The sequence below is a fragment of the Mustelus asterias genome, chromosome 22 (assembly GCF_964213995.1).
Source record: "Mustelus asterias chromosome 22, sMusAst1.hap1.1, whole genome shotgun sequence".
NCBI lineage: Eukaryota > Metazoa > Chordata > Chondrichthyes > Carcharhiniformes > Triakidae > Mustelus > Mustelus asterias.
The window spans coordinates 69526328-69540528 of NC_135822.1; the positions used below are offsets into that span (position 1 = coordinate 69526328).

The following is a 14201-nucleotide window of genomic DNA, read 5'->3' on the forward strand; positions in this document are numbered from 1 at the left end:
TAGATTCTTAATACCTGATATGCAATGACTCCATCACTCATCTCACTCACAATTGAGGAGTGGCACAGTTGTATTGTCGCTGGGCTGGTAACCCAGAGACTCAGGGTATTGGCTCTGGGGACCTGGGTTTGAATCCCACCACGGCAGATGGTAGAACCTGAATTTGATTTTTTTTTAAATTCTGGAAGTCAAATGATGACTATAGTCGGAAAAACCCATCTGGCTCACTAATGTCCTTCAGGGAAGGAAATCTGCCATCCTTACCTGGTCTGGCCTACATGTGCCTCCAGAGCCACAACAGTCACAGAATAGAATCATAGAATCCCTACAATGCAGAAGGAGGCCATTCGGCCCATCGAGTCTGCCAATGTGGTTGACTCTCAAATGCCCTCTGAAACAGAGGGCAATAAGGGTCGGGCAATAAATGCTAACCCAGTCAGTGATGTCACGTGCTGTAAAAATAAAACAAAACATACGCGCAAGGGTCAAATAGAGATATAAAGTTATATTTATGACCTTAGCCTCTCTGTCACTGAAGGCCTGATGTCATTTGAGTTGAGTTCATCATTCAGTTGGAGTGAAGGTCCTTTGGAAGCAAAGGTTTCCGAAGGAGCTGTGATGCCTCTTGTAGACGCTCAGTCCTCTTGGTAATCAGAGAGGCAGTGTCTGAGGTTGAGGAGCAAGTCAGTTGCATCTCCTCCCACAGTCCAAAGATGTGCGGGTTAGGTGGATTGGCCATGCTAAATTGCCCCTTGGTGTCAGGGGGACGAGGAGGGTAAATATATGGGGTTATAGGGATAGGGCCTGGGTGGGATTGTGGTCGGTGCAGACTCGATGGGCCAAATGGCCTCCTTCTGCACTGTAGATTCTATCCTGTATTGCCTGCGCTTCAAGTGGTATTGTGTGACTTTTTCTAACTCCAATTTTAAAAATGAGTCACTGAATCGCTTAGTGAATATACCTGTATTCCTCGTCACAGACTGACTGAAGTTTTTTTTCCCCCCCACCCCCACCTACCCAACTTGTTGCTTTTAGCTCCTTCGGAGGAAGATGATGAAGTTGTTGCCATTATTAAGGAGTTGCTGGACACTAGAATTCGGTGAGTAACAGTGGAGCACTGCCAACACACTTCAAATATTCATATGGGAGTCCTGATTTCCACAGCAAGTGTAATCTAATATTACCTATTGCCTCAGATGATGCAGAATGGTGGCCTTTCTAACAGCAACCAGCAGCCAATGGTTTTCTGCTTCAGACAGAATAGAATCCATACATAAAGAGGCCATTCGGCCCATCGAGCCTGCACCGAGAACAATCCCACCCAGGCACCTTCAGTATTTACCCTGCTAATCCCCCTGACTCTAAGGGGCAATGTAGCATGGCCAATGCACCTAACTAGCACATCTTTTGGAGTGTGGGAGGAAACTGGAGCACCCGGAGGAAACCCACGGGGAGAACGTGCAGACTCCACACAGACAGTCACCCGAGGCCAGAATGGAACCCGGGTCCCTGGCGCTGTGAGCAGCAATGCTAACCATTGTACTGTATCAAACGAGCTGTGAATTACTCCCAGTTCAGGGGTCCCATAACTAGACAATTGTTCGTACATCAATGCTGACCTTAATAATTGATCAAGAGCTATTTTACTGCAGAGTGGAAGTTCAAGAGAACTCCTGGCCTGCAAGTATCATGGGGAAGCGATGGCCTAGTGGTATTATTGCTAGACTATTAGTCCAGAAACTCAGCCAATGTTCTGGGGACCCGGGTTCGAATCCCGCCACGGCAGATGGTGGAATTTGAATTCAATTTAAAAAATCTGGAATTAAGAATCTACTGATGACCATGAAACCGTTGTCGATTGTCGGAAAAACCCATCTGGTTCATTCATGTCCTTTAGGGAAGGAAACCTGCCGTCCTTACCCGGTCTGGCCTACATGTGACTCCAGAGCCACAGCAATGTGGTTGACTCTCAACTTCCCTCCAAGGGGCAACCAGGGATGGACAATAAATGCTGGCCCAGCCAGCGATGCCCATGTCCCAAAATAAATTACTTTAAAACTGTCTTGGTGAGCAGAGATTTTGTTTTAGCACGCATTGAGTAGGTAGCAGGGAACCCTATGAAGTTTTGTTTATGTGTTGTCTTCGATGCACTGAGTTGCTATAATCTGCAGGTCACAATCCTTACCTCTTCATCGAAAAATAACCGTAGCCACTGACCAAACCCAAATGGGGTGTGTCCCTTATCCTCGGTCATTGCTGGAATTGGATAAAAAGCACCCAATCTGCCAAATTGTTTTTACAAATCTTCAATTGACAATGCTCTTGGTTGGCCTATTTGTGACGCCTTGAATGATGTTTGTCACGAAGCCTTGGCCAATATTCACCCCCCCGATCGCCACAGCTGAAGCGGATAATCCAGGCATTGTTGCAGTGCTGCTGGAGGTGGGATCTTTGCGTGCAGTGCGCGCGTTGTCTGCCACTTGTCCAGCATGACAACACTTTCACTGCAGCAAAGCACTTTGGGATGCCCTGAAATCATGAAATGCGCTCTCCAAAGGCAAATCTTTTGAGCTTATTAGTATTTCACAATGTTCGCCTGAAGACTGCTCAATCAGCTGGACAGGCCGTGCTTCGAATGGAAGTACAAACACGATGAACTTCCCAGCGATTCTGAATGATTTGCTCTCCCAAATGTTTAGAATCATAGAATCCCTACAGTGCAGAAGGAGGCCCATCTAGTCTGCACTGACCACAATGCCACCCAGGCCCCATCCCCATCACCCCATGCATTTACCCAAGCTAGTCCTCCTGACACTAAGGTGCAATTTATTATGGCCAATCTATCTAACCCACACATCCTTGGACTGTGGGAGGAGCACCCGGAGGAAACCCACATATACACGGGGAGAATGTGCAAACTCCACACAGACAGTGACCCAAGCCGGGAAGCGAACCCAGGTCCCTGGCGCCGTGAGGCAGCAGCGCTAATCATGATCCACTTCCCGTTGAGTTTAACTTTGGGTGTTTTTTGAGCTTGTAGTGAGGTCACGGACAAACAGGCATAAAGGTTTACCAGACTAATACCCGGGAATGGGCAGGTTGCCTTAGAAGGAAAGGTTGGACAGGCTTGGCTTGTATCCACTGGAGTTTAGAAGAGTAGGAGGCGACATGCAAGATCCTAAGGGGTCTTGACAGGGTCGATGTGGAGAAGATGTTTCCTCTTGTGGTACAATCTGGAACTCAGGGTCACTGTTATAAAAAAGAAATCGCCCATTTAAGACAGAAACGAGCCAAAGTTTTTTCACTCAGAGAGTTCTGAATCTTTTGAACTCACTCCTTGAAAAGGCAGTGGAAGCAGAATCTTTGAATATTTTGAAGGCAGAGATGGATAGATTCTTGGTGAGCAAGGGGGTGGTAGGTTATCGAGGGTAAGCAGGACGTAGCTTTGATTTGATTTGATTTATTATTGTCACATGTATTAACATACAGTGAAAAGTATTGTTTTTTGCGCCCTATACAGACAAAGCATACCGTTCATAGAGAAGGAAAGGAGAGAGCGCAGAATGTAGTGTTACAGTCATAGCTAGGGTGTAGAGAAAGATCAACTTAATGCAAGGTCCATTCAAAAGTCTGTCAGCAGCAGGGAAGAAGCTGTTCTTGAGTCGGTTGGTACGTGACCTCAGACTTTTGTATCTTTCTCCTTACTGTCAGATCAGCGATGACCTTGTTAAATGTGGGAGCAGGTTGGAATGGCCTCCTCCTGTTCCTGGTTTGTGTGTTGGTAAATATATAGGTCACATCCTGGCCAGCATCCTGTTATAATCTCCCTCTCATTGCTTTCATCAAACTATACATAATTTGTCCTGGCGTTTAATTGTGAGCAAAAGATAAGGGTTGGAATTCTCGAACCTCGCCCGTGGCTGGGATTCTCCAGTCCCGCTGCAGCGAATGGAGATTTGGCTGAGTGCCAAATTCTCCGTCTCGCTCGCAACGCTGGTGGTGCATGAACGACCGGAGAAGTCAGCCACGATCTGCCACGGTGCACATTAAAGTTCCAATGCCGCCTACATGAGGCAAACCTTGGTTCATTCTGTGCTCAGACAATGCACAGAATTGAAGGAATAAATATATTCATATCTTTATTCCTTCAGCCTTTATGATAAGGTACAAAGTGCCTGCTCTCACCTTACTTAATGAGCAGCAATGGTTTACACACAGTGACACCTACAATACCAACAGCACTCTCCGAATAATGGCACTGGATTAACCAGTGATGATTTTCTGAGCTGCCGTGAACATTGGAACAGGGGCTTAGTGGTTATCATCAATGCTGAGCGCTGCTGCCTCACAGCGCCAGGGACCCGGATTCGAGTCCCGGCTTGGGTCACTGTCTGTGCGGAGTCTGCACCTTCTCCCCGTGTCTGCGTGGGTTTCCTCCGGGTGCTCCGGTTTCCTCCCACAGCCCGAAAGACGTGCTGGTTAGGGTGCATTGGCCGTGCTGAATTCTCCCTCGGTGAACCCAAACAGGCGCCGGAGCGTGGCGACGAGGGGATTCTCACAGTAACGTCATTGCAGTGTTAATGCAAGCCTACTTGTGACACTAATAAATAAACTGAATTAATTATTCCGGGTGCTCTGGATGTGCAGGTTAGGTAGATTGGCTATGCTAAATTCTCCCTCAGTGTCCCAGGATATGTAGGTTAGCGGGGTAAATACGTGGGGTGATGGGATAAGTCAGTGCAGACTTGATGGGCCGAATGGTCTCCTCCTGCACTGTAGGGATTCTATGGATTCTATGAACTTAGGGCTGACCTCACCTCCTCGATTATGAAATGGACTTGATAGAGTTGGAGGCAAAGAGAACAAAGAACAATACAGCACAGGAACAGACCCTTTGGCCCTCCAAGCCCGCGCCGCTCCCTGGTCCAAACTAGACCATTCTTTTGTATCCCTCCATTCCCACTCCGTTCATATGGCTGTCTAGATAAGTCTTAAACGTTCCCAGTGTGTCCGCCTCCACCACCTTGCCCGGCAGCGCATTCCAGGCCCCCACCACCCTCTGCGTAAAATATGTCCTGATATCCGTGTTAAACCTCCCCCCGCCCTCACCTTGAACCTATGACCCCTCGTGAACGTCACCACCGACCTGGGGAAAAGCTTCCCACCGTTCATCCTATCTATGCCTTTCATAATTTTATACACCTCTATTTGGTCACCCCTCATCCTCCGTCTTTCCAGTGAGAACAACCCCAGTTTACCCAATCTCTCCTCATAACTGAGCCCTTCCATACCAGGCAACATCCTGGTAAACCTCCTCTGCACTCTCTCTAAAGCCTCCACGTCCTTCTGGTAGTGTGGCGACCAGAACTGGGCGCAGTATTCCAAATGCGGCCGAACCAACGTTCTATACATCTGCAACATCAGACCCCAACTTTTATAGTCTATGCCCCGTCCTATAAAGGCAAGCATGCCATATGCCTTCTTCACCACCTTCTCCACCTGTGACGTCACCTTCAAGGATCTGTGGACTTGCACACCCAGGTCCCTCTGCGTATCTACACCCTTTATGGTTCTGCCATTTATCGTATAGCTCCCCCCTACGTTAGTTCTACCAAAATGCATCACTTCGCATTTATCAGGATTGAACTCCATCTGCCATTTCTTTGCCCAAATTTCCAGCCTATCTATATCCTTCTGTAGCTTCTGACAATGTTCCTCACTATCTGCAAGTCCAGCCATTTTCGTGTCGTCCGCAAACTTACTGATCACCCCAGTTACACCTTCTTCCAGATCGTTTATATAAATCACAAACAGCAGAGGTCCCAATACAGAGAGCACGTTGCAGGCAAGACTCGGAGCCAGGAAGAAAGACAGTCACTAACAAAATCCAGCAGAGAAATTGAGGAGAAACTTCTTTACCCAGAGAGCACTGAGAGCGTGGAGCTTACTGTCACACGAGTGATTGAGGTGGAGAATGTGGACATGTTTCAGGGGGAAGCTGACACATGGGGAAGAAGGGAATAGGATGATATTTTGATGGGGTTAAATAAAGAAGGGTGGTAGAAGACTGGAGGATAAAGCACACACACATTGACTTGAACCTGTTGCGCTGAATGACATGTTTCTGTGCTGGATGAAATTTGTAATTTGCCATCCCCCATCCCTGTTCCGCCTCAATCATCGATCTGTCCTGCAATGACCAGCAGGTGGCGACCATGCACCAAGTTGTCTTTCCCTCTTGTCCCGTTATTCATAAAAACAAATGGAACAATTAATTTTCGTCTCACCCGAGTTTGAGGGGACTTGGCTAAAGGCGGAGTGCAGTCCAATCCTTGTTTGAATCTCAATGGGTGGCACAGTGGTTAGCACTGCTGCCTCACAGCTCCAGGGACCCGGGTTCGATTCCCAGCTGTGGGTTCACTGTCTGTGTGGAGTTTGCATGTTCTCCCCGTGTCTGCGTGGGTTTCCTCCGGGTGCTCCGGTTTCCCCCCACAGTCCAAAGGGCGTGCTGGTTAGGGTGCATTGGCCGTGCTAAATTCTCCCTCAGTGTACCCGAACAGGCACCAGGGTGTGGCAACTAGGGGATTTTCACAGTAACTTCATTGCAGTGTTAATGTAAGCCTACTTGTGACTAATAAATAAATAATAAAATAAACTTTCTGGAAGGCTTCCTTCCAAAAAGCTGGGGGTTTTTTGGGTTTGGCCATCTTTAATGTGGTTTTACAACCCTTGGAGTGAAGAGATGGGTTACAAAGGAGTTCGCAGTTTAGTGATTTGGGGGGAATAATTATGTAAAGTAAAAAAATCTGTACTGTTGCCTGGTGACAAGAGTCCAGCGACACACAGGCAGAGAAAAAATAGCAAAGAAGTTCAGAGTGTGTATGTCAGAGAGGGAAGGCAGGAGTTCTGAGCTCTCTGATGAGGGTGGCACGGTAGCACAGTGGTTAGCACTGCTGCTTCACAGCTCCAGGGACCTGGGTTCGATTCCCGGCTCGGGTCACTGCCTGTGTGAAGTTTGCACATTCTCCTCGTGTCTGCGTGGGTTTCCTCCGGGTGCTCCGGTTCCCTCCCACAGTCCAAAGATGTGCGGGTTAGGTTGATTGGCCATGCTAAAATTGCCCCTTCGTGTCCTGAGATGCGTAGGTTAGAGGGATTAGTGGGTAAAATATGTAGGGATATGGGGGTAGGGCCTGGGTGGGATTGTGGTCGGTGCAGACTCGATGGGCCGAATAGCCTCTTTCTGCACTGTAGGGTTTCTATGATTCTATGAAGTACTGCAGGATTGCTGGGGGTCTGAGTTTCGGGAGCTTGTGTTTGATCTGCAGTCGAAGTAACAGTGAGTTTAAAGTGCAGTTTTATGTGTCTCTGGACTAGATACCAGCTGGGGTTAAATAATCCAGTGAGTGCTCATAATTCCCTTGGAAGAGAACCATTTGCCACTGGACCAATCGAAGCAAGAAGCCTTGGCATTGAGGCAGTGGTAAATCTTCACTGGTTGTGTGTGCGTGTGTGTGTGAGAGTGAGGCTATTGATGGGATCAAAGGAATCGTGTGAGTTCGAATCCTTTGCGTGAATTTGTATTAAGATCTTTCCAATTTTATTTCTGTAATGTCGTTCATTTTCCTTGCTTAATAAATGTTTTGCACTAAATATTCATCAGCAAACTCCTGTGAATTTGTTCAGTAACTTTCTTCCGTGGTTTAAAAAAAAAGACAAGAGTTAGCGTCAATCAAGCCAGGTTTCAGTCTCGGATCTAACTTGTCCAGTGCTAACATGAGCTGGGAGCTTAAGAGCTGAAGCATCTTAATTGTTATTTCTCTCTCCTCCCACCCCAACTAACAGGCCCACCGTTCAAGAGGACGGAGGTGACGTGATTTACAAAGGCTTTGAAGATGGGATTGTCAAACTGATGCTGCAGGGTTCATGTACCACCTGCCCCAGCTCCATCATCACCTTGAAGAGCGGAATTCAAAACATGCTGCAGTTCTATGTCCCAGAGGTGGAAGGGGTGGTCCAGGTAAGGGTAATCGGAGAGAAGCATAGAACCATACAGCGCAGAAGAGGTCCTTCGGCCCATCGAGTCCGCACCGACACATTAGAAACAGCTGAACTCCCACCATAGGTGGCATGGTGGCACAGTGGTTAGCACTGCTGCCTCACCGCGCCAGAGACTTGAGTTCAATTCTGGCCTTGGGTCACTGTCTCTGTGGAGTTTGCACATTCTCCCCGTTTCTGTGTGGGTTTCCTCCGGGAGCTCCAGTTTCCTCCCACAGTCCAAAGATGTGCAGGTTAGGTGGATTGGCCATGCTAAATTGCCCCTGAGTGTCAGGGGGGATTAGCTAGGGTACATGCATGGGGTTATGGGGATAGGGCCTGCGTGGGATTGTTGTTGGTGCAGGCTTGATGGGCCGAATGGCTTCCTTCTGCACTGTAGGGTTTCTATTCTATTCTATTCTAATCCCATCTGCCAGCACTTGGCCCATAGCCCTGAATGCTATGATGTGCCAAGTGTTCATCCAGGTACTTTTTAAAGCATGTGAGGCAACTGTCTCCACCACTCTCCCAGGCAGCGCAATCCAGACCATCATCACCCTCTGGGTAAAACGTTTTTCCTCACCTTCCGCCCCTCACCTTGAACCGATGTCCCCTCGTGACTGATCCTTCAACCAAGGGGAACAGCTGCTCCTTATCCACTCTGTCCGTGCCCCTCATAATCTTGTACACCTCGACCAGGTCGCCCCTCAGTCTTCTCTGCTCCAGAGAAGACAACCCAAGCCTACCCAACATCTCTTTATAACTTAAATGTTCCGTCCCAGGCAGCATCCTGGTGAATCTCCTCTGCAAGCCCTCCAGTGCGTTCACATCCTTTCTATAATGTAGCGACGAGAACTCCAGCTGTGATTGGGTGACTGAACCCCATCCCCTCCGTCCCCAACAACTACGCGCTGTACGCAGGCAGTTTGTGAACAGACAAGTATTCTTCTAAAAATCAACGTGGCAAAAGTGATCACACAAGAACATAAGAAATAAGAACAGAAAAAGACTGCCTTTGTGGAGTCTGCACATTCTCCCCGTGTCTGCGTGGGTTTCCTCCGGGTGCTCCGGTTTCCTCCCACAGTCCAAGGAAGTGCGGGTTAGGTGGATGGGCCATGCTAAATTGGCCCTTTGTGTCCCAAGACGTGTAGGTTAGGGGGAATTCATGGGGTTATGGGGATAGGGTGGGGGGGGGGGGAAAGGCCCTAGATTAAGATACTCTGTCAAAGAGAGTTGGTGCAGACTCGTTGGGCCGAATGGCCTCCTTCTGCACTGTAGGGATTCTGTGGATCCCTCATGCCTGTATCAATGTGCAATAACATGGCTGAGCATCCAGTTCACCCACCACCTGAAGGTGAACTCCCACCTTGGTTCCCTAAGTATCTGTCAACTCGTTCTTCTATTTTGTATGTTTCTGGAGCTCTTGGGGCTAAAGGGATCAAGGGATTTGGGGAGGAGGAAAACGGGATAATTTGATGATGAGCCATGATCAAAATGAATGGCGGAGCAGGCTCGAAGGGCTGAATGGCCTTCTCTGCTTCTAGTTTCTATGTTTCTATCGTCTATGTTTCTATGTTAAGTATACTTAGCGACTGAGTGTCCACAACCCTCTGGGATGAAGAACAACAAAATTCACCACACCCTGAGTGAAGGAATTTCTCCACATCTCAGTCCAAAGTGCCTGATACCATGACCATCTATCGTTGTAGACTTGTGCCAGGGGTAAGGAACTCTGAGCTCCTGCAGTCACTATGACTGGGAGACCAGTGCGTATCTCTCCTGGTGTGTACCCGAAAGGGAGAATAAATGATCAATCTGCTCACCTCATGCTATTCAAGAGTTGCTGCACCCTGTGAGGCCATCGAGCTATTTGGGGCATGACATTTTCTGAGATGAGGAGAGTGTCTGGGCCCCTAACAAAGAGAGACTTGTGTAAGAAAGAGGAAATGCAAATCTCTGCAGCATCTTACCACATCTTTCCATATTTGCAGCACCTTGCAGATCGTCAATTCCTTTCAGGTCCAGTCAGGGTGGCTGTCCAGAATGGTTTTCTGAGGCATTGGGTGCGATCTTACCACCCGTTCAGACCCCACTCGCACTTTGGCAGCCAGCCAAACCTCCATTCACTGCGGCGGGATGGGAAAATCCCACCGGCGTGAACGGTGGTAAGATTCCGGTCGTTATCTCTGGCAAAGTCCTTAGCAGGTGCCACAGTTTCACTGCCCAAAGAAGTTTTGAAAGGTTCCTCCTCACCCATTGTTGGGTTGGGTTGAGCACTGAGGCTCGTGAGTAATTAGAGATCAAATTGTGGATGGTTAAATGGGTGTCTAAGGATTGTAGGTAACGTCAGGACACCCCAGGGTGTCAACCTTGGTTCACTGAGTAGCATTTCCCCTCAGAGTCTGAATCCTGTGGGCTTCAAGAGCAACTCCATGAATCTAAGCGCCTGCTCGGGTCTGACTGTCGGGTGCAGTGCTGAGGGAGTGCTGCACTGTTGCAGGTGCCACCTTTCAGTTGAGACCTGCATCCTAAGGGCGAGGAATGTCCGGTTGCACCTGCCCCGAGACCGGAATTTCCCACCCGGGTTCATCAGACTTTCAAATGGTCCACCAAATATTCTGTCCGGCCCGTAACGATTCCCGTAGCGGGTGGAACCGGAAAATTGACCCTTAAGTGTTGGAGAGGATCCCACGGTACAGTTTGAAGAAGAATTGGAGAGTTATCCCAGTGCCATGGCTAACATGTATCCCTCAATCAATGCCACCAAAGCAGATAATCTGGTGACTGATGTTGCTGTTTGTGGTGTTAGAATGTAACCGGTGCCAACTTTGTATTGAATGTAATGTGACCAGTGGTAACAAGCTGTAAACCATGGAACCAATTACAGAATGATGTGATGGTCAGCTGACTCACTATAAATAAGAACCTGTTTGGAATTGTGGGGAGATTGGAATGGCCCAGGGCGAGGCCTCAAGTTTGGAGTAATGAAGTTTCTTTGATTTATAAACTGGAGTAAGTTTTGTTATATTTTTATTGTCTGCATTTGAAGACTTCCTTCCGAAGAAACATGTGGGGCCTTTCTGCGCTCCAATGAGCCTCCCTATTTCCTACATTTACAACAGTGGCAACACTGAAAAGTAACTATTTGGTCCCTGTGAGGATGTTTGGTATGTTCTGAGGCTGTAAAGAAGAACGAAAGGAAAGAAAGACTTGCATTTATGTCGCGTGCTTTCAGGATCACAGGACATCCCAGAGCATTTGACAATCAGTGAAGTGCTTTTGAAGTGTCGGCATTCTTATGTCAGAATCGCAGCAGCCAGTTTGGACACAGCAAGCTCCCACAAAGAGCGCTGTGCTCATGACACGACAATCTCGAAGACCTCGTGTCAACGAGACAGAAAGTGCTGCAACTCAGGCAACATCCGCAAAGAGAGAAACCGAGCTAGTGGCCAGGATTATCCCCTCCTGTCGCCACGGGAATCGGAGTGAGGGGCGGACCATGGAAATGTCCGTTGACCTCGGGATTTTGGGGCAGGATTGTATGACCTCGCTCGTCCCAGAATCGTAAAATCCCACCCAATATTTCAGCTCAACAATCAATTCACAAAACTGCAACATCTTCCTTGAATCCAGGGGATTGAGTGGAAGTTTTTTTTTTATTCGTTCATGGGATGTGGGCGTCGCTGGCTGGGTCAGCATTTATTGCCCATCCCTGAGGGCATTTAAGAGTCAGCCACATTGCTGTGGGTCTGGAGTCACATGTAGGCCAGACACGGTAAGGATGGCAGATTTCCTTCCCTAAAGGACATTAGTGAAACAGATGGGTTTTTCCGACAATGGTTCCATGGTCATCAGTAGATTCTTAATTCCAGAGGTTTTTTTTATTGAATTCAAATCTCACCATCAGCCGTGGCGGGATTCGAACCTGGGTCCCCAGAACATTAGCTGAGTTCCTGGATTAATAGTCTAGCGATAATACCACAAGGCCATCGTCTTTCCTGCAACAATACCACTGGACCGTCGCCTTCCGTGTGCTCCCTTAAAGGACATTAGTAAATCAGATTGGTTTTTCCGACAATCAACAATGGTTTCATGGTCATCAGTGGATTCTCAATTCCAGATTTTAACTGAATTCAGATTTCACCATTTGCCAAGGTGGGATTCGAACCCGGGTGCCCAGAGTATTATCCTGGGTCGCTGGATTATTAGTCCAGCGTCAATACCACTGAGCCACCACCTCCCCTAATCATAGAAATCATAGAAACCCTACAGTGCAGAAGGAGGCCATTCGGCCCATCGAGTCTGCACCGACCACAATCCCACCCAGGCCCTACCCCCACATATTTACCCGCTAATCCCTCTAACCTACGCATCTCAGGACTCTCAGGGGCAATTTTTTTTTTAACCTGGCCAATCAACCTAACCCGCACATCTTTGGACTGTGGGAGGAAACCGGAGCACCCGGAGGAAACCCACGCAGACACGAGGAGAATGTGCAAACTCCACACAGACAGTGACCCAAGCCGGGAATCGAACCCAGGTCCCTGGAGCTGTGAAGCAGCAGTGCTAACCACTGTACTACCGTGCCGTTGTGCATACAAGTGGAGTTATTCTATTTCGAACCGCTGCCTGTTTCAACGAATAAAGAACAAAGAAAATTACAGCACAGGAACAGGCCCTTCGGCCCTCCAAGCCTGCACCGACCATGCTGCCCAACTTAACTAAAACCCCCTACCCTTCCAGGGACCATATCCCTCTATTCCCAGACTATTCATGTATTTGTCAAGACGCCCCTTAAAAGTCACTACCGTATCCACTTCCACTCCCTCCCCCGGCAACGAGTTCCAGGCACCCACCACCCTCGTACATCTCCTTTAAACCTTGCCCCTCGCATCTTAAACCTGTGCTCCCCTAGTAATTGACTCTTCCACCCTGGGAAAAAGCTTCTGACTATCCACTCTGTCCATGCCTCTCATAATCTTGTAGACTTCTATCAGGTCGCCCCCTCAACCTCCATCGTTCCAGTGAGAACAAACCAAATTTCTCCAACCTCTCCTCATAGCTAATGCCCTCCATACCAGGCAACATCCTGGTAAATCTTTTCTGTACCCTCTCCAAAGCCTCCACATTCAGTTTGATGATTGAACCTTCTCCCAAATCAACAGGAAAACAATCTCAGCTTTTAAACGACAAAGGAGCAGTGTGTTTGATACCTGTGTGTTTTCTTGCCAGGTGACAGACGAGGAACAAGAAGCTGACATCTCGTGACCGGTCTCTTGCCACACCAGCAACTGGATGGGTTATCCAACCATTACCGTCTGACCAAGACCCTGCCTGTTGAGTAGTAACACCTTACGCACCCTAACAATTATTGACACCTCTACAGTCTGCATACAATCTGTTGTAAAGCAAAACTAGCTCATAATATATTTTGCAATAAAGAATTTAAGCTTCAGTTTTTTTGCTTGATCTTAGACATGTTTTTTGACGGCTATGCAAGCTCTGTGTCACAACTCTTATGTCTCAGTTCTCTTTGCCTCTGGCTCATTTTTTCCCCCCCCCAATTTTCTCCCCTGCCCTCCCTCCTTTCTGGTGTTGTGATTCCCCCAACATCTCATTATTAAAGTGTGGGTTTGCACAGCAAGTATTGAGGGGCTAATCAATAGTTTAGAGGTCTTAGAATCTTAGAATCCCTACAGCACAGAAAGAGGCCATTCGGCCCATCGAGTCTGCACCGACCACAATCCCACCCAGGCCCTACCCCCATTTATTTACCCACTAATCCCTCTAACCTACGCATCCCAGGACACTAAGGGCAATTTTAGCATGGCCAATTAACCTAACCCGCACATCTTTGGACTGTGGGAGGAAACCGGAGCACCCGGAGGAAACCCACGCAGACACGAGGAGAATGTGCAAACTCCACACAGACAGTGACCCAAGCCGGGAATCGAACCCAGGTCCCTGGAGCTGTGAAGCAGCAATGCTAACCACTGTGCTACACTGGATAGTGTTCTTGTCTCTGAGCCCTGGGTTCCTGTCCCACTCCAGTTTAAATGTTGAATATGTGCTGCAATAGTTGGCCATGCAGCACAATTGTTTGATTTGAGTTGATTTATTATTGTCACATGTATCAGTATACAGTGAAAAGTATTGTTTCTTGTGCG

At 48.1% G+C, this 14201-nt stretch overlaps 1 protein-coding gene across 1 annotated transcript in view; it reads left to right on the forward strand.

Moving 5' to 3' along the window:
• The window catches only part of LOC144510164 (NFU1 iron-sulfur cluster scaffold homolog, mitochondrial-like), a 37080-nt gene extending 23586 nt beyond the window's left edge, over nt 1-13494 (forward strand). Inside the window, exons 6-8 of the mRNA XM_078239590.1 lie at nt 1036-1099; nt 7843-8017; nt 13267-13494. Coding sequence (XP_078095716.1) covers nt 1036-1099; nt 7843-8017; nt 13267-13302 — 275 coding nt within the window. The 3' untranslated portion in view covers nt 13303-13494. The remainder of the gene's footprint in view (nt 1-1035; nt 1100-7842; nt 8018-13266) is intronic.
• Nucleotides 13495-14201: the final 707 nt, after the last annotated feature.